General features: G+C 40.9%; 1 protein-coding gene across 2 annotated transcripts; it reads left to right on the top strand.

The window, feature by feature from the left end:
• The first annotated feature begins 170 nt into the window (after positions 1 to 170).
• On the top strand, positions 171 to 17936 carry LOC311265933 (CTD small phosphatase-like protein). Of its 2 annotated transcripts, XM_084368059.1 has the most exons (8): positions 171 to 818; positions 10234 to 10391; positions 10535 to 10567; positions 11636 to 11737; positions 12496 to 12552; positions 12907 to 12999; positions 13544 to 13729; positions 14587 to 17936. In XM_084368059.1, the coding sequence occupies exons 1-8, from the start codon at positions 743 to 745 to the stop codon at positions 14710 to 14712; spliced, it is 831 nt and encodes a 276-aa protein (XP_084224185.1). In that variant the 5' UTR covers positions 171 to 742; the 3' UTR covers positions 14713 to 17936. The 2 variants fall into 2 exon arrangements, with proteins under 2 accessions (XP_084224185.1, XP_084224186.1); XM_084368060.1 differs by lacking the exon at positions 10535 to 10567 and having other exon boundaries at positions 176 to 818.
• Positions 17937 to 18922: the final 986 nt, after the last annotated feature.

The raw sequence follows: 18922 nt of genomic DNA, 5'->3' as shown, positions 1-18922 counted from the left end.
TTGCGTGAGAGCAACAGTAATTACAGAGGAAAGGGAGCTTTGAGAGAGCCGTGTCCAGCCAGCTGCATGGGTTGAGCAATGTGGTGCGGCTGAGTTTGCGCTGCCTGCCTGAGAGAATCCATCACAGAAACAAACCGCCCCCTCCCACCGAGTGCCCCCGCTTCAGATGCAACTCAAAATACATAAAGCCTCCATGTTGCACAGGGAATGTAGGGCCAGCAGACATGAACTGTTTGCCTAAATGTGTTAGCTAACTTTGGCGTTGAATAACTTGCGTTTGATACATATTTTTGGGCAAGAACAATCCTCCGACGGGCTTCCTAGTGTTTTCAACGTTGTTCCAGGCACGGCCTCACATTTCGGATAATCGGAGCTTCAAGAGCTAACTCGCTAACCCAAGCTACTTGCTAACTTCAGCTAGTTAGCAATCGAACCTCGGCTGGGTTTGGTTTTATATGCCACAAACGCCGTCGGTGTTGTTCACAAAAATATTTGTCTGCAGCGATGATATTTTGCGGAGAGCCATAAATGACAGCCATTCACTGGCCTCCATTCACCACAGTGCTAGCTGGCTGGCTACCACCGCTGCCACAACACTTCGCCTCGGACGGTTGCCTGGCTTTGTGGGCTGGCTGGTCATCCTCATCTTAAACAGCTAGCTAGCAGTAGCTAGCAAACGAAGCAAGCGCGCTACAACGAATAACATTGTGGGAAACAAAACAGGACTACACCACCCGCCTAAATGGACCACACGTCCATAATAACCCAGGTCTCCAACCCGAAGGAGGAGGAAATAATATCCTTTAACCAGGAGAAAGGTAAGGAAAAGTCAAATAAGGCTAACGTTAGTGAACTAGTGCTAGGTGGCTAACTACTTTCTCGATTGACGTTAGCTTGTAGCTCACGCCTGCTAGCTGCTCTAGTAGTTGAAGACACTGGTTGCCTGTTAGCGATAGTCCTGTTTAAACATGGCCATGTAACTAGCGTTGGTTAACAAACTCCGAGGAAGCAACAAGTTTATCAGAAGGGTCTTGTCCCGAATAAGTTATCGTAGTAGCTAAACGTGTTTGCTGCGCGTTCAGTGTGAAGAGCGCTCCCGTGTCAAGACTTGTTGTCTTATCCCATTAACGGTGGCCGAATTAACTTAAACCTTTTTGTGAACCAGGGGATGCCCACACTTAGTTAAGCATCCCCGTGCAAAGTGTGCGTTTCTTAAATTCGGCATTTTACACACTTTTTCTGTGATGGCTACACAACTGGAATAATTGATCTGATAAGTGACTCAACCTAGCTAAATGTATCACGACCACATTAAGTTAAGAAGTTCACAGTGGTTTGAGGGATAGGAAAAGTTTTTTTCTGATGAGCAAGCATGCGGGCAGTTAGGAAAGCTGTCGGTAATGTTGAATATATAATGTCCAGTGGATCAGTGCAGCATTTCCCTTGACTCATGAAACTGATGTGACAAAGCCATCCCCACTGTGGTCACCTCATAGGATGCACAGATTCACTTACAAATCAGTTTAGCTGCCTTCTGTGATGTGGTGTGTACAATACAGTATCATTAATTAGAGCTAAGGTCGTCCATTATTTTGATTCTCAGTTGATAATCACCCATGTTTATGGGGATCCCAGGGCCCCTTGTGCCTTAGTTTTCACATTAACACTCTATCTGTCATTTGCTCTTTTTATTTCTTCGCTCACTCTTTAGCCTCATCTGCAGTGGAGGTCAAATCTCTCCTTCAAGACCATAGCCGCTAATATCCATTCATTCCCATTCCTGGAGCTACTCAGACACTGTCCGGGTCACACAGGCCCATGGGGTGTGTATCAGTATCACATCTCAAACCTCACTTGACAGACCATTTAGTAATATGAGAACTTAAGTCTTTCAAACACAACAATGGATTCTCCTCTGAGGGTACAAAAGTATCTCTCAGTAACTACTATGGATTCAATGCGAGTTGAACATACCTGTGCGTCATGTGCGATTATCATTGCAGTTATGTGGGAGTTAGGAGAGAATATTTTTGCAGGTTGGGATTTGATCCACACAATATATATGGCTGTAAAAATATGCAAATTCCACTGCAGTGATGTACACTTATGAAACAGCTTGATGTTATCTCTCAGTAAAAACATACGAAGATACAGTTGTTTTGCTTGAAAGATATCAGAAGGTATTTTCAGGGGTCGTTTGCTTTCTAAGGGATTGTTTGAGGTTGTGCTATTGAGCAGGGATAATGTGATGGGGAAGTCATTTAAGGTCACTGGGTATGACTTTTGCTGAAATGATGTTAGTCAATTAAGTGGTTAGTTGATAGGAAATTTCATCTGCTAATGGTTAAAATGAAATTGAATGAATGGTTTAAGTAACTGTTCCAGTAACAATGCCAGACTGTGGTTTCATGAAAGCAGATTTTTGTCTGTTTCCTTTTGTTTCTTCATACATTCATTTTTTTTTTTTCTTCCTCTGGTCTTTTGGCTGTTTGTCAGATGTAAATGTAAGGCATCATTTCTGGCTTGTGATGCGGATTTGTCCTCATTTTAAGATTACGTAGTTAATTGAAAGATTGACTGTTTAATTGATTGTATTATTTAACAAGTGTATAGAGAATTATTTGTACTCTCTTGAGCTCAGGTTTTTGCTGTGTAGCACCAGTTAACGACACGCTGTAGGTCTGAAAGTATCAATAACTGATTTTTATGCCGTTTCATTATGTAACAAGGTTTTTTTTTAAAATCACACCTAATGTTGCTCTGAGCAGAGTTGTGTTTTGTGCAGGACACAGTTGAGTTAGAGGATGAAGTAGAGCATTGATGTTGCTCTTTGTTTCCTACCTTTTCTTTCTATTTTAAAGAATGAGTCACACAGTTATTCCCTTGGGGCTAAGTCAAATATTACCATCATTATAGGAATAGTATGGCCATGTCTTTTCTTCCATTAGTTCTGGATATTTTCTTGAAACTACAAGGTTTTAGTATGAGGGGCATAGTCATTAGCTGTGTTATGTATTGGAATTTGATTTGTGAAGTAACGGGAAGAACTTTTTTCTGTTTTACAGCCGGATTCTTGCATATAAATCCTGAGTTATTATACAGTCATCCAATCATATCACTGTCCTTATCACTGCAAATTGCATTACATGTAGCCCATCCCAGCAGCTGTCCTCGAGGAATTTGACAGGTACTCTTACATTGCTTGAACAGGCTCCAAACTGTCTGGACAAAAGTTGACCACCTTTGCTCTCAGCGTTGCACTGCTGGCTGTCTTACGACATGCGTCTGCCTTTCACACTGGTTTGGCTGCCAAGCTGCAGCCTAAATATAGAATCGCTGCCCTGTTGGCCAGAGCACCACTGACCTCGAGGCCAAGTATAACTACGTGGAAAGATGACAATGATCCCTTTTTTTCACATTCGTCAGTCACACTAGGCTTTAGTTTGGATAAAAACAGCAACTTGATTTTCAAAAGAAGATATTGACTGTGGTGTTAGTTGGTCTTTTTTCTCGTTGCGATTTTGTGTTGATGAGGGGGGGTTTCAAATATTTAAAGTTGATACTCCACTGGGACCTGAATGCATTAGTGAGTTGATTCGGCTGCTCTTACATGGTCCCTTCACCCTCCTGTATAGTCCTGGAATCCAAGACGGCTCTGAAGATTGATTTATGTGTGGTGGTATGCATTGAGCACTGCAGTTGTTCACTGACCGTCACTGTAACCAGAAAAGTTTTGCCATATTATTAACCTGTTTATCTATTTCCTGCGGTTTCCGATTAGGGTGGAATGTCAGCTCAGAGTTTGCATGTTCACCTTGTACATGTGTGAGTTTCCTCCCACAATCCAAATACATGCAGTTTAAGTAAATTGGTGACTTTTAAAGGGCCCATACATGTGAACGTGTGTAAATGGTTGTCTGTCTGTGTCAGACCTGTGTGACAGCTCGCCTCCTGCACAGAGTGTTCTGGCATAGTTTCCCAGCCCTGCACAGGATAAGCAAATGACGCATAAATAGATCAGTCACTTTCAATCTATAGCCGACTTTATTTTTATTTGGAATGAATAACTTTCATTTCTGTTGCAAGTTTAGTGAAGATCTGTCAATCAAATTGGGAACAATGGCAGATTCCCAACCTTTTTGGTGATTGGAAAAGTATTTTCCTTTAATTTTTCTTGCCTTATAGAGTTATTATAACATTACATTGTTTGTTGAGGCAGAGATCCAGAGGTCACACTGTAGAGCTGAGTCTGACTCTGAGAGCTGATTGTGTTGTAGCCAGCGTGTGCACAAACATTTGTGAACAGGTTGTTTTAAGGTGATTAAACCTGTTGCTTGTAACACTGCGTCTGTCAATGACTGTGCCCTGCATACTGTAGTCTGTAAATGATTGTATTCTGTATTAGGTATCACTTCTCTAAATCAGGCTATTGATAAAACCCCTGTGTCTTCATCATTGGTTTGCTTTTGTCTCCACTTCTTCACACACTATATCTTAGAATGCAGATATGTGCATTCAGCTTTGGTTGGAGGCTCCGCTCCATCATTTGCATTTGCATTTTTTACTGTAGATTAAAGGTCAAGTCCACCAAGTTTACACATTAAAGTGTGTTTACAGGTCTTGGGGAGTACTACTGCATATCTGAAAAAAGTAATATTTTGTGTCTCCAGAGGAAGCTGCATGTAATCTTATAAATTGCTTCCAGTGTTGTCCTATGTGCTATATTGTAGGCAACTGGACTTGTTTCAGTTTCTTGAAGACATTTCACCTCTCATCCAAGAGGCATCTTCAGTTCTGACCATGACCTGGATGAATGAGAACCTTCATCAACATGCTCCTGTGATGTCACTTAGTAGTTACGTTGCATTGTGGATAATGAAGGTGGCAGGTTTTGAAAAGCAGTCCACTGGTCTAGCATTGCACTCCTATAACACTGCTGGAGTCAGAACAGTTTTTAAAAAATGATCCAGGAGACAACATGCAATTCTTGGCTATAGAGAGGTGGCTTTTCTTGGTCAGACCCTGACTTGAAGTTATTGTCACACCCACTGATGAATGATTCATAGTGTGTTGTGTTTATATGTGGACAGCCTAGTGCTGGATACTCTACCTCAGGGCTGCACAATATTCTCTAAATTCTAAGTGCTGTGTCGTAGGCAACTGGACGTGTTTCAGTTTCTTGAAGACCTCTCATCCAAGAGGCTTCTTCACTTCTAACTGGATGGGAATTGCAGGCTTTTAAACTCTGTCGTAAAGGACACGTGAGCTCTGAGATTCAGAGTTGATAGGGCCACTTGTGGGTTGTTGATCCAACCAGCCTTCATGTGGGTTGTTAGGGCTAGGTGAGCCCAGGAGTGAATGGTTGTTAAACCGTCTGCCTGGGGAGGGAACTCAGTACAGCATTGTAGGTGGGTGATAAGTAATGTCTTAGGCCACCTCCTCTGTTCAAAGACGGCTGTTCCAGTCTGACATAGATGGATTCTTTTACTCCTCTTTCAAACCATCTGTCTTCTCTGGCCAAGATGTTTACATTGTTGTCCTCAAAGGAATGATTTTTCTCCTTCAGATGTCAGTGGACAGCAGAGTCTTGACCTGAGGAGTTGGCCCTCCTGTGTTGTGCCATGCGTTTATGGAGAGGTTGTTTTGTCTCCCCAATGTACAAATCTGTGCAGTCCTGGCTGCATTGAACAGCATCAACTACATTACTCTGCTTTGGATCTTTTTAGAGGTTTTGACAAAGGTCCAGTTTGGGTAGTCACAGGTTTTAAATCCTCCCCTGATGTTCTTCTGTTCCTTCTCCTTCCCCTCTTTCTTAGTGGGCACGTTCTCAGCCCAATGGTTTAGGGTTCTGATGACCCACAGCTTATGCTCCAGTGGGTGATGAGAGTCGAACAGCAAGTACTGATCTGTGTGTAGGTTTTCTGTACCTCAATGTTGAGGCTTCTGTCTTCTTCAATGTGTACTGCACAGTCCAAGAACGGCAGACTGTCTCTTCTGACATCTTCCAGCGTGAACTTGATGTTGTTGTCCACAGCATTTATATGTTCTGTGAAGGTGTCCACTTCCCTTGTTCTGATTTTGATCCCGGGTGAATTTCACTTAAAACTACTGATGATGATGATTTTTCTGAGGTATCAAACAAACATGTTTTCTTACATGATTTGTAAGGCAGGTCGTCTTTGCAGCACTATAGCACATAATTATAATGCTGTTTTGTCAAACATTTTACCGTTAGCAAAAAATTGCAGTTTCATGAAATCTGTATATTGCATGTATCCGTTTTGATAAATTGTACAGCCCTACTATACCAAAAGGTCTTAAGACCAAGCTACTTGCTGTGTCCAATCAATGGTTAATGTTTTTCTGTAATGAAACCTTGGAATGTGTTGTGGGAGGTTGTGAATAAATTAACTGGACACTGACCATTAACTTTATGAATTAAATACAGTTAACCCTCTTTAGTGAATTACTACCCTGCATCCAGCCCAGGTGAGAGACTTGTTTGAAGCCCAGATCTTCTCTGTGCATGACTCAGTAGCCCAGGCTGTTTTCTGAGGGTCTTTGTGCAGTAAATCGGCCAGTTGTAGTGATGAGTCACAGGAAGCTGATGACTGCCTCACTGTCCCAGTTTTACAGTAATACAGAGCAGAAACGACAAGACGAAGTCCAGTTTAATAAAGGAAGTCGTGTGGTCATGATTAGGTTATTTTTAAATTTAAACCAAGTGTACTATGGTAGATATGACATCCTCAGGGTCATCATCAGGGTTGCTGTCTCACTAAAGCTCGGGGATCATGTAGAAACAATTTGCTTAATTTCCTTTTGGGTTATCTCAGAATTCCTAAATAAAGCACTCTGTAATTATGTGCCCTGGTGTTATCCCCAAACATCCAAATCTCTAAATCAGTTTAGTTTGGTATTTGATGGTTGTTGCAGTGTTGTGTGACAGTTTGCTATTTTCCAGTGGATTGTGTCAGATGGTGGCTGTTATACTGTCACTCTGTTTTGGACCGTAAGATGGAATAGTTTTTACCTGATTTATTTTGCTCAGATGACCACATTTACAAAACTGATGGACATGGCCTGTCTCTTCAGCAGATGTTCAGCAAAACAAAAGCCGCTAGTTTGACTTATTGTGTCATTTATTAAACATTAAACCTTTTGGTGCCTGAATATTACTGTTACACATTGCATTATGTAAGTTTATTTGTTCATTTTATTTTATTTTATTTTATTATATTTTTTCCCCAATGAAAGGGCCCTCAAAGGAATGAAAACAGAGTTTTTGGGGTTTTTTTTTTGGTATAACAAACACTTTAATATTATTACAAAATATATTATGTCCGACATAAAACTTATCACATCCACAATTACATCCGTTTTTAATAACACTAATATAGCAGAACTCAATACCCTAGATAAACAAGTAAACACATTACACTCAAATATCCTTTAAAACCAGGAAAAGGCAATACCTGCCATATCAGGATATAATGATATATATTCTCAAATCATTATAACTATGTATTGATGAAGTGTAGAACGATTATTGGCCCTGGCTGATTATCTGGGCCGATATTCAGCATATTTTTCTGATTACCAGTATTGGTGATTTTTCTCAGATTGCTGATTAAAATAAACTATTTTGAAAATGTGCTACTTTGGCTCTGATGCAGCATCCTTTTACACAATGTCTCGCCCACTTGTGACATTTCACAATTAACAGCCTATCAAGGCTGAATAATTTGAATCTGCAAAGTAAAGAGGTAACTAAAGGTATCAAATAAATGTAGAGGCGAGAATGTATTAAGTAGCAGAACATGGAAATACTCGGGTACCTAAAAATGTATTCTTGAGAACAGTACTTGAATAAGTTCTACATGGGTTTATTCCATTGCTAGTAGATAGAAATTTTGACACAAAGTAAACTTTTTACTGCAAATGAATATCGGTTTCGGTATTGGCCTTGAAAAAGCCACATCAGTCAACCCCTAATATCGATGTGTTGCCCAGCCCTAGTATGAATTTACAAAAGAATTGTCAACAGTTAAAAGTTCTGAAAATCTTAAGTAATCCATTTTCTCCACATATGCTTACTGCATGATAATTTTGTTAAATATTGCAATAAAATGAACTAGTACATAACAAAAAAACAATAACATTATCTGTAATAACCAGATACAGTTTCAGTCATACTACACACTCTGCTTGTCAGAGCAGTTCCGTGTGTTTTGGTTTTAAGTTACCTTAAAATGGAGTGTTACAATGTTGTTTCCTTGTTGATGGTTAAATATTGAATATAAATGTCCCGCACTTCAACCCACAAAGCAACGTTACAGGACCAAACAACGGTAACGTAGTAACTGGAAGTGTCTTTGGCAACTTATGAGGAAAAAAATACTGCAGTTATATGTGGAAAAGCCTCTGTTGTCCTGTCTGTCCTATCGACTCTTCGTATAGTGTAGTTACTGTCTCTGGAAACGTGTATTGGAAAAAGAATCACTGCAACGGTCAGCCCTCCCGACCGAGACTTCATGTACTTTCCCCCAGAAAACAGCATGCCTCCCCATGAGTGAGAGAGTCAGACAGGGTCCGCTGTTTACCGATGGTGATAATGTAATTATGTCATTTAGAGCGAAAAATGTAACTTTGTCACTTTCCGCGATGTATGGTGGGTCAGGATCTCATTCACAACACATTATAACTGCATCCATATGATTATAAACAGTCAGCGAGTACATGTTTAGATTAACAGGTGGACACCAGGGAAACATGTTAAAAAGACACATGGATGTCAACTTCATGATGTGTACCGTCACGCCAGAGTGCTGTATGAATTGACACACTGGTGCGGCTTCATGCCGGAGCTGCTTAGTTCAGTGTGAACAAACAAAGGCGGAGAAATGGTGAGCCTTTGCTGCACCGATAATGCTGAGTCTCTGTGTGAAAAGGGCTATTGTCAAGATATAGTCTAAATAGCCGGCACAAAGCGCCCTAGCGTGAAAGGCAGTAGTAAATGTGACTGGAAGCCAGTGATAGAGGTAAATGATGGAGGGATCGAGGAAGGCACAAGTGTTTTATGTTGCCATGATGACATGTTGTTACTGTGTCAGTGTCTGATAGCTTTCCTGCATTCATGTGTGTTTTTAGCTGTGGAGTACAGAAATGAAATATACTCTTCTTTAAACAATAGTGTGGTAACCCCACACGATGCCTTTTTTCATGACATGATATGAGGATACGAGGCTTTGGCTGCTTTTGTGGTCTTAATATACCGTGGATGTTCGTGCGTAGGACTGTTTTATCGGAAAAACACTCAACAAAGCTGGATTGATGTAAAAATAGTTCTGGTATTTGTAATGTTGTCTGAATTTGTTGTGCACTAGCTTGGTTTTATGATATTCTTCCTGCACAGCGTTTCCTATGACAAATGTCTGGTGGGGATTTGTTTAAGGTCAGGAGCACAGAGTGGCACAATATCAAGATGCCAAAAGACATGACATAATGCTATTTGCTCTTCGCTGGTCTTCAGTTGCAAAAGCATTCTGGTTGTGTGAGCCGAGGGGGGACTAATGGGGTGGAGAGGAATGCAGCCTTGTATAGGCTCTGCGGGGTCTGAGGGCCTCCTACCTCCTCCTCCCCTCGTCTCTTGTGCATGTCCAGGCTGCTTCAGTCACTCACCTGCCAGCTGAAACATGGGCGGGGATACGTAAGCAAGCTTTCAAAATGGAGACTCCTAGGCCAATCAGGTGACAGGATCCACGACAGGGCAAAAAGTAAGGGAGGAGGGTGCAGCTCCCAACTTGTCACTATTAATAAAAGCTCAGTGTCTGATTTAGGCGCTGCTCCGTACTCCTGGAATGAGAGCGTGCTCTGAACTGTCGCTATGTGTGACTGATGAAGTCACCCAGCCAGCCAAGTTATTTTCTGATCAGTGCTTCGGCCAGGCCGGGACAACAAAACCAACCCTAATACCATTTAATCACACTGTCAAGGTCTCACCTATTGTTATGATTGAGTGTAGCTCACACCACTGTGGCCACTTAGGAGAACTGTAATAAACACAAAACTGTTTGATCCCACTTATAACAGCGGCGTTCACAGCTCAACATGCAAATAAGCAAACGTAAATGCTTCCCATCTTCAGCCTGCTCCACTTTTATGTCAGAACATCGATTTGCATATCCACTTGTTCACCCGCCGCTCTCCCACCCCTTCCTTTTGTTTTGACAGCGTCCCAGTCTAACAGCAGCCTAAAGAAGCAGAGGAGCCGGAGCATCTTCAGCACATTCTTCTGCTGTTTCCGCAACTACAATGTGGAACCTCCAACCCCCAACACCAACACCAGCTCCCTGCCTCCACCTGTCGAGGAGAACGGATCGCCTCCCAAGGTGGGCTGCTCCTCCACTAATCACATCCTGTGTGATTGTTATTTTCTTTATCTTCATGGACCCTTTTAGTCTCTTTTTTATGTTCTCCTTCCTACCCCTCACCCTGTTTTTGTATGTCTGTGTCTATCTCTCTTGTATTGTAGTGTGACCAGGTCGAGGTCATCCCTGTCCCTAGTGTATGTATCGCCTTTTTTTTCTTTTCCTTTGCATGCAGGCTGAGTGGGCTGGTGCTGGCACATCCTGTCTGTGTGGGCTCCAGTGCTCCTCAGAGAGCTTTTGCTCTGCTACCGTACTGCGGTTCATTTTCAGCCGATCGTAGCGCTGGCTGTGAGGAAGGTGTATATGCACCTATGGGTTTAAATGGTGCATCAGTGCCTGACCTGCATGAGTGACACTGGGTGGTTTGTATGCCTTTTATAAATACTGTGACAATAACTAACAAGTTAAACGCAAAAAGGTGTTTATTAATCACTTCAGGTGCTTCCTTGCAAGGAGTAAAATCAATTTATTCGCTACTTGTCCATGCAATTAAATATCAGTGAGAGTTTAGCTCCACAGTTGCTCCAACTAAGTGGTAAAAACTAATCCAGCCCGTCTTTCAAGGAAGAAATTATGTGTGATGTGGTTATCTGGTGGTCTGACCAACACACCAGTCAAAAATCACACACCGGTCAAATCACTCATCAGCTATTACATGAAAGGAATTTCTTAAGATCTATCGAAAGTGAACGGATTTTTACCACAGCACTATTCCTGCACTGAGGCATATTTCCCACATGACCTCATCCCATCATGTTCACACTTGAATTTGAAGTATTATTGGTATTTTCATGAGGTTTAAGTTTGAGTGATTTCAGGGAAACTAACACTGTTCTCAAGCAGCAGTAGCAGCTACCCTTTTTGCATGGCCTTTGTCTCCGGGAATGTGTGAAAAGTTTTATTTAATCTCAACAGAAGGGGATTTAAGATAGCGCTAAGTTGTCTGAATAGGTGGCTGCTGCAGGGGAATTTCCAGTTGTGAAGAATCCTGTTGGGTGTTATTTTGAAGCAATGGGTCCATTAAATGCATCATTTCAGACATGGCTTTCTCTCAGCTGCATTGTCACCCATGGAGATGCTCTTCCTAACATGGTGTTGGCTTTTCTGCTCAGCCTTAAGCAGTAATTAATGCAAAGCATATGTTACTATCACTCACACTTTCTCTTAATATATCTAATATTTTCTGCCTTGTCTTCTACCCATAGCCACCAGCCAAATACCTCCTCCCAGAGATGATAATATCTGACTATGGCAAAAAGTGTGTGGTGATTGACTTGGATGAAACACTCGTCCACAGCTCTTTCAAGGTAAGAGGAGGCTAAAGTTAAAAAAACACAGGTTTACTATTAATGATGTGTGCCGGTCTGCAGTTTTTAGCTGTCACTGTGTAAGCTAGCGAAGGGCTATATGTTAGAAAGATACAGTCTCCTGTTGGCTTGCCCAGTCTTTGTTTTAAAAATGCAATAGGATAAACATCTGGATTTACACTACAATGAAAACGTGATTTTTTTCTTCAGCATTTACCTACATCATTGTAAACCATACTATATACATTATCCTTTTTTTATATCCAAAACTAAAAACGCAAATAACCTGCAGTAAGTCAACTGTGTGTCAAATCCATTGGATCACTGTGCAAACAAAGCCAGGAGAGGAGCAGGTGGTGGAGGATGTGCTGTAGTAAGAACAAGGGCAATATTACAGTCCTGAGTGTGCACTTAAAATAAAAGCAGGATTGTAATAGGAAAGTGTGAAGGGAGGTTGATGTTGGTAACCAGCTGCAGTTAATACAATTTCTTATTAAATTTGAACCAATATTGTCACATATAGAAAGCTGGAGGTTGACCACCTTGTTAGATCACTAAAGAGGTTACAGAAGGACAGAGGACAATGAGGAGGGATTTGTTTTGGCAAAAAAAAGGGCGTAATTATTCCCTCTCCCTGCCAGAGATTTGATAATCTGTTAATTTAATCTTTGGTGTTCCTAGCAGGACCTCTGCTGAGCAGTTGTGGTACTACACCAACAGTCTGAATGACATTGATATGCTGTTGTTTCTTCTCACAGCCCATCAGCAATGCTGATTTTATTGTTCCAGTGGAGATCGATGGTACCGTTCATCAGGTATTGTACACACAATAAATGGACATTTTAGTTGAGTGTACCTGTTTTAATAGGGGCAAGAGTTCCATTTATGTGAAGAACCTGAAGAGAATGGCTGTGATCCAGTTCAAGTAATCCAGGATAGGCTGTGTGTATGATGGTTGGCCTATTCATGATTACTTGCACTGGGTGGCAGCCGCTGGGGCATCGAAACCGAGAGCGAGTATTTCAGAGAAGGTGCTCATAAAAGCTGAAGATTTTTCATAATGCAGGAAATCAGAAGCATGAATTTTTCTGTAGCAATATCCAGATGTATTCTTGTATGTAACATCATGCTGTGCATCCTGTGCCTGAACTCTGTGCTGTGTCTTGCAGGTGTATGTGCTGAAACGACCCCATGTGGATGAGTTTCTTCAAAAGATGGGAGAGCTATTTGAATGTGTGCTCTTTACAGCCAGTCTTGCCAAGGTGTGTTCAGGCCCGGCCCTGTTTTCTGTCCTGACATGTGCTTTGGTTACAAGCCAGTGACCACTATGAAACAACATTTTCCATTTCCTTGTTCTGATCTGAAAATTATGTCTCAGTTTTCACACTTCCTCTGCATCACTCTCCATCTGTGTCTTTTTGCATCTTAGCCAATAATGCATGGGTAAGTTTAATGAATGAGAGAGAGAAACAACTGTGCTAAGGGCCCGAAATAACTGTAGTATCAGATGTTTCTTGTGCTGAGTTAAAAGCTAGGTGTCAGTGGTGCGTGTTGTGTCATAGAGTAGTATTTCCTGACGCTTCCTCCCTGTCAGGTAAACACACGCTTCCTTTTAGAATAATAGTGTAACATTTATGAGATGTTTTGTTAGCGCTCTAGTTGAGACATATGACCACAAAAATTTGCATCACAATGTGTCTTCAACATGCAGTCTGATTTGTAGTTGTACAGCAGTGAAATTCAGGAAGTGTGATATTTGTTTTCATCTCATTGTAACATGTTTGTGTGTTTGTTTGGCTTGGACAGTATGCAGACCCTGTGGCAGACCTGCTGGACCAGTGGGGTGTGTTCCGAGCACGACTTTTTCGAGAATCCTGCGTTTTTCACAGAGGAAACTACGTCAAAGACCTCAGCCGGCTGGGACGAGAGCTCAGCAATGTCATCATTGTTGACAATTCACCCGCCTCTTACATTTTCCACCCAGAGAATGCTGTAAGTTCATAAACCACGAATCCAATTGTCACAGTCAGAAGCTACTTTTGTTTTAAAATTTGCATTGCCACAAACAAGACTTTGAAATTGAGGCTCACCTTGATTACTACCTTCTAATATAGTTCATTATCTCATGAGTCTGTATGAAATCTACCCACATATGCAATCAAAATAGTTCTAATGTCAAGGAAAAATAATGCTGGGATTACACTTTGAGAATTACTTTGAGATGTGGGGCATGTTTCTTAACGTGTGCCAGAAAATTGCGGCTTGAAGTCTAACACCAGACTTGAATGAACCTTCATCAAATCAGTGCAGGCTCAAGTGGTTCCATAAAGGTCAGACTAATTTAACATAGGTTCAAGTAGCCAAGATAATTGCATGTTTGCACTATTCATAAGCAGTCTATTAGGTCTTTTAGGTAGCGATTATCATTCTATTGTAGTATGTAGGTCTATATCTTATCATTTATCATTAAATAATTTATACAATCGACTAATTTTTAAATTGATTTTCTAAAAACTTACATTTTTTGACTGATGGTGGTTAATAAGCCAATAATATGTCTGCATGCTGCAGAGTCAATGGTAAAAAGATTGTTACAGGAACTCTGGTTAAGCAACAACTGCCATAGTAACTCAGCTTGAACGATCTTGAATTTGCTTTATGGAGCCGAATCAACTGAATAATGGTGTCAGACTAACCAAAATAATCCTGGCTAATTTGGTAAACTCACTTAATGGAACAGGCTCCAAGTCTCTCTTTTTTTCGGCGTTCTGTCCCCATGTTAGATTCCAGTGATGATAGTCTTACTATGAAATAAAAGCTAACTGCAGGTGGTTCTCCTGTCTCCAAAGGTTCCAGTCCAATCCTGGTTTGACGATATGAATGACACAGAGCTCCTGGACCTGCTGCCTTTCTTTGAGGGACTCAGCAAAGAAGAGGAGGTTTATGGAGTCCTGCAGAATCTGAGAGGCAGGTAGCAGGACAACCACAGCGCTGCCTGCGCTCTCCGCCATCCTCTCTGTCCATCTCTGCCCTTTTCTACAACCACATCTCTCAGACTCAGGCAGATCCTTCCACATGCGGCCCTCTTGTCTCTGCCCCAAGGGGACGCCTTGGAGTCTCACTGTGGAAACCTTCATGACACCCCGTCTCTTCTCTCATCTCCTGGTGACTGGCTGCCTTCTGAGTGCCATCATAAAAAACACATACACTAAATATCCCAGGAGCACTGTGTTTGACAAAAACCACACCAGAAAGTGTACAGAGGGTCCTAGGTTGATAATATTGGGGACAAAATACTAAGAGGAATGAACTCTGGTCTTTATTTTCAAAGCAACAAAGTTTTACTATTCGGTGAAGTGCTTGTTTTAAAACCAAAAAGAAAACCCAACAAGTTTTTTTTTCTGAAACTTCTTTTGTGGTACCACACAAAAGTCTGAAAAGATTTAGTCCTCGTATTGTTGCTATGCAGGCAGTTTCTGGTAGTAGAAAGGACTGTGATTCTCTTTTCTTACTGAATGAAGTGCCTTGTGTGAATGTTGTTTATATGGGGAGATATTTTGTACATGGCATATTTCCAGAGTACTTCAATCTTTTCACACACGATATGCTTTAAAGTGAACACACAAGTATCTTGATATAAAACTTTACTTTAGTTTTTTTGATCATCAAACGCTGGGTAAATGTCTCCATAGTATTCTATATATTTTCCCAGTATGCTTGTGCCATTATTTAGATGTGACTTTGTTTTCTTTCTGCTTTCATTATATGTAGAAATAGTTCATTTGTTTTAGGCAAAGGAGTACGTTTGCAATTGTGAACCCTACACCCTACCTGCAACTCCAGTAGTTCTTTGCATTTGATAGTTTGATCTGAAATCTCAGATACAGTTGTGCCATTTATTTTCTCTCTCACAATCTCACAGTGTCCCCCTTTATCTCATTTTATTATTTGCCAAATAAGGAAATTATTTTTTAACAGGCTTCATATCTTTAACAGGGGGTCAGCTATAATTGTTAAATCATAAGTAGTAAGTATAGCATTATAGGTTTTATTCTTTTGACAAATAGTTGTCAAATACCTTTTTGTATGTTTTTAATGTTATGAGGTCCTTGTTTGTCAAGCCTTGCTTATCATATGGCTAGCTTTTAGCCCGCATTTCTTCCCTTGTTTCTGTTTTGTTTTTGTTTTGTTGGCACACATACGTGGTGCAGCTTCACCCTTCAGAGATGATCTTTCTCCAGAATTGTACACAGTTGCAAAGGTATCCCTCTTGTTGTTTGAAATGGTCTGGGATCTTACAGTAAATGGGTCGAGTGCCATGTTTTTTATTTTTTTCATGAGGTTAGTGTCTTTAGGGGATATAGATATGTGTCGGGTCGAGTCTGGACAGCGTTAAAATCCCACCATTCTCTCCTGATTTACATACGATGACGGCCCGCTCTCGTCCGGCCCTGGTGTAAAACCAGCGGAGACGAAGCGTGGTGTTTACCTTCCCAGACTCTTTTGAACTGCTCTTCACCTCAGTGCCTACGTTTTGAGAGGAGCCACACAAACCGAATGCTGCAACATTAGCTACCATGGCAATAACCTTTTCTGGGGGAGTTTCCATCCCAAGTGTTTGGTTTGGGTGTCTAGAGCACTTGACGCGGCTAGCCAGGCGAGGTTTGGTTGACAGTAACGGCTGGTCTGATTATCACAATGACTTTTAGTGTTCATGGTTAACATTAATTTTTCACATCATTTGATCCGAAAACTGGTCAAACACATGATTTTGTCATTTTAGAATAAAAATTTAATTATTAGAATGTCCAAATTATATTTTTATCCAGGATTAAAATACTGAAGCAACTTGAATGTTGCTTGGTCTATCTCAGCAACAGCAGCCAAACAACCATGTATAGTGAGCTACATTGCCATAGTATTCAGCTTTTGTTGTGCGGGAAAGTTAAAAAAGAAAAAAAAGACGCCTTCCAATCCTACAGATGGGGGGGGGGGTTTGTTCTGGCCCATCCAGACAGCCTCCAGATGTTGGGGGCCAGCTCTAAGTGGAACACTACTGGGGCACTGCAAAAGGACTGTGAAGAACCTCATCCTGGCATTGATGCCTTACTGCCTGTGGAGGCACAAAGCAATGTTTCTTCATTTATTCCATCTTCACGTTTTCAGCGTCGTCTCATTAGTATTGACTTATGGAGTGTGAAAGCGGCTCTGCCACATATGTAGACCATATATGGTCAGGTGACTTAACATTGTGAAACAATAAAATGAAGCAATGAAGCGAGAAGACGCTTCGTGGTCCCATCAAGGGGCAGTATGCTCCAACAAACCTCATTTGCTTTATTGCTTGGTTTATGGCTCATGATGTTACATTAAAAAGACCTACACTTCTTCATAATTTCCAACATTTTTTTTTTTTATCCAAGTTGAAAGGCTGCTGCTCCTTCAGGCGTATTGAAAATCTTTTCTTTCTTTTGCATAAGCGTTTGTGTTGGTGGTTTCAGTGCAATGTCCTTTTTATAAGAAGCGTTTGGTCGACTCTTCTCAACCTCTCAATGATGACCTTTTCTCTGAAAATGTTGTTTGTATCATTGTGATATTTTTCTACCTACCTTTTGTCAGTATTTGGTTTGAAAAGTTGCATATTACCCATTGTATTCAGCTTTTTTTTCGCCTCTTCTTTTCAGATCTGTAATGTCCCTCTCTCTTGCCTTTTGGTAAGAGTTCTCAGTCAGGTCTCGTCTTTCCTCTCGGGAGACGTGTGTGTATGTGCGTGGGTGTTCGTATGTGTGTGTGTGTGCGTGCACAGGCATCTCGTTTGTGCTTCCTTACAGTGTTCCTTTTGTTATCACCTCACTCATAATCACACATTCATCATTTTGTATTGATTTAACACCAAAGTTCTACAACACTTGAGTTCAAGTCACAAGTTATTCACTTTTTTTTTTTTTAAACACTTGTTGGTTCTTGTTGGCTTACTTTGAGTGTCAGCAGCGTGTTGTCATCCTGAGCATCAGTTTTTTTTTCTTTCTTTCCATAATAAAAGGCTTCATTAAAATAATTTGTCATGTCTATTTTTTATTCAACTGTCTAACATGGTACATGAATTAAGGCCAAAGATCATCACTTAAACTTGGTGTGATTGACGTTTCCTCCGTCTCTCTGTACCTGGTCATTTAACTCCAAAAGTCATGAGAGAGCATGTTACTGTCTTCTGTTGACATATTTTACAGTCAACTTCATTTATTTTGTCATTAGTTTCCTTCCAGACGTCACAATAAAGCACATTTTTATGGAGGACTGTTGCTTGTCTTCTGTCAGCAGTTTAATGGCAGCCAACTCTTTTTATTTAGCCTAAATGAGCTGGCAGTAGGGAGGTCATGCTAGCTTAGAACTTAAAGGGTAACCCCACCAATTTTACATATTTAAGCACGTTTACAGGTCTTTGGGAGTACGACTGCAAATGTGACAAAGTAGTACGAAGCCTTTTGTGGCTCCAGAGGAAGCTGCATGTAATCTAATAAATTGCTTTCATTGGTGTCACTCGGCTAATGGTTGGGAGTTGTATTGTGGGTAATGTAGGCACCAGGTTTGGAAAAGGAAGAACGAAGTTTATATCTCTCTGATTTTGATCATTTGTTTTTAAACTGTCCATAATGAGATTACATGCAGCTTCATCTGGATACACAAAAGGCTCTATTCTACTCTGTAGAGACGGCACATTAACTTAAGTCTCCCAACACAGTTTTTAGCCACTTGAAGGCAGCAGGACCCAGCTGTAAACACAAAAGTGTGCTTTTTACATTGAAATTGAGCTTGGGGAATGTAAGTTCAATATATTCACCCCACCAGCTCTTTTTTGTCTTCACTTATTCCTGAGAAACACTAGCTGCTATCTGCTCCACTATATTCAACAACTTATCACAAACGCCTTTTTCTTTTTGCTATATCTCTGAAAACAGCTGCCTACTGCAGGCAAAAATGATATGGTGAGTGAATTAAGTGTCAAGTTGCAGCGCAATGAGTCGAAAGAGGCTTAAATGTCCTGTAGAGCCAAGGAGACTGCAGAGTTGGCGATAATTCCCTGTGGGATAGTCACTTAACTTGTATATAAAATGTCAATAATAGCTGCTTTAGGTACACTAGACATTAAATAACTGTACATTAGTCAAATGGATTTTGTGTCAT

Source organism: Pagrus pagrus, assembly GCF_965226575.1.
Source record: "Pagrus pagrus genome assembly, chromosome: 12".
NCBI classification, from domain to species: Eukaryota; Metazoa; Chordata; class Actinopteri; order Spariformes; family Sparidae; genus Pagrus; species Pagrus pagrus.
This window is presented reverse-complemented; position numbering and strand designations above follow the sequence as displayed.

Excerpts from the sequence above, each read along its gene's own strand:
- LOC311265933 (XM_084368059.1), top strand. The coding sequence starts at position 743 with ATGGACCACACGTCCATAATAACCCAGGTCTCCAACCCGAAGGAGGAG. Across the intron at positions 10,568-11,635 it reads AGGTCATCCCTGTCCCTAGT|CCACCAGCCAAATACCTCCT; the intron begins GTATGTATCGCC and ends TTCTACCCATAG. Across the intron at positions 13,730-14,586 it reads TTTTCCACCCAGAGAATGCT|GTTCCAGTCCAATCCTGGTT; the intron begins GTAAGTTCATAA and ends CTGTCTCCAAAG.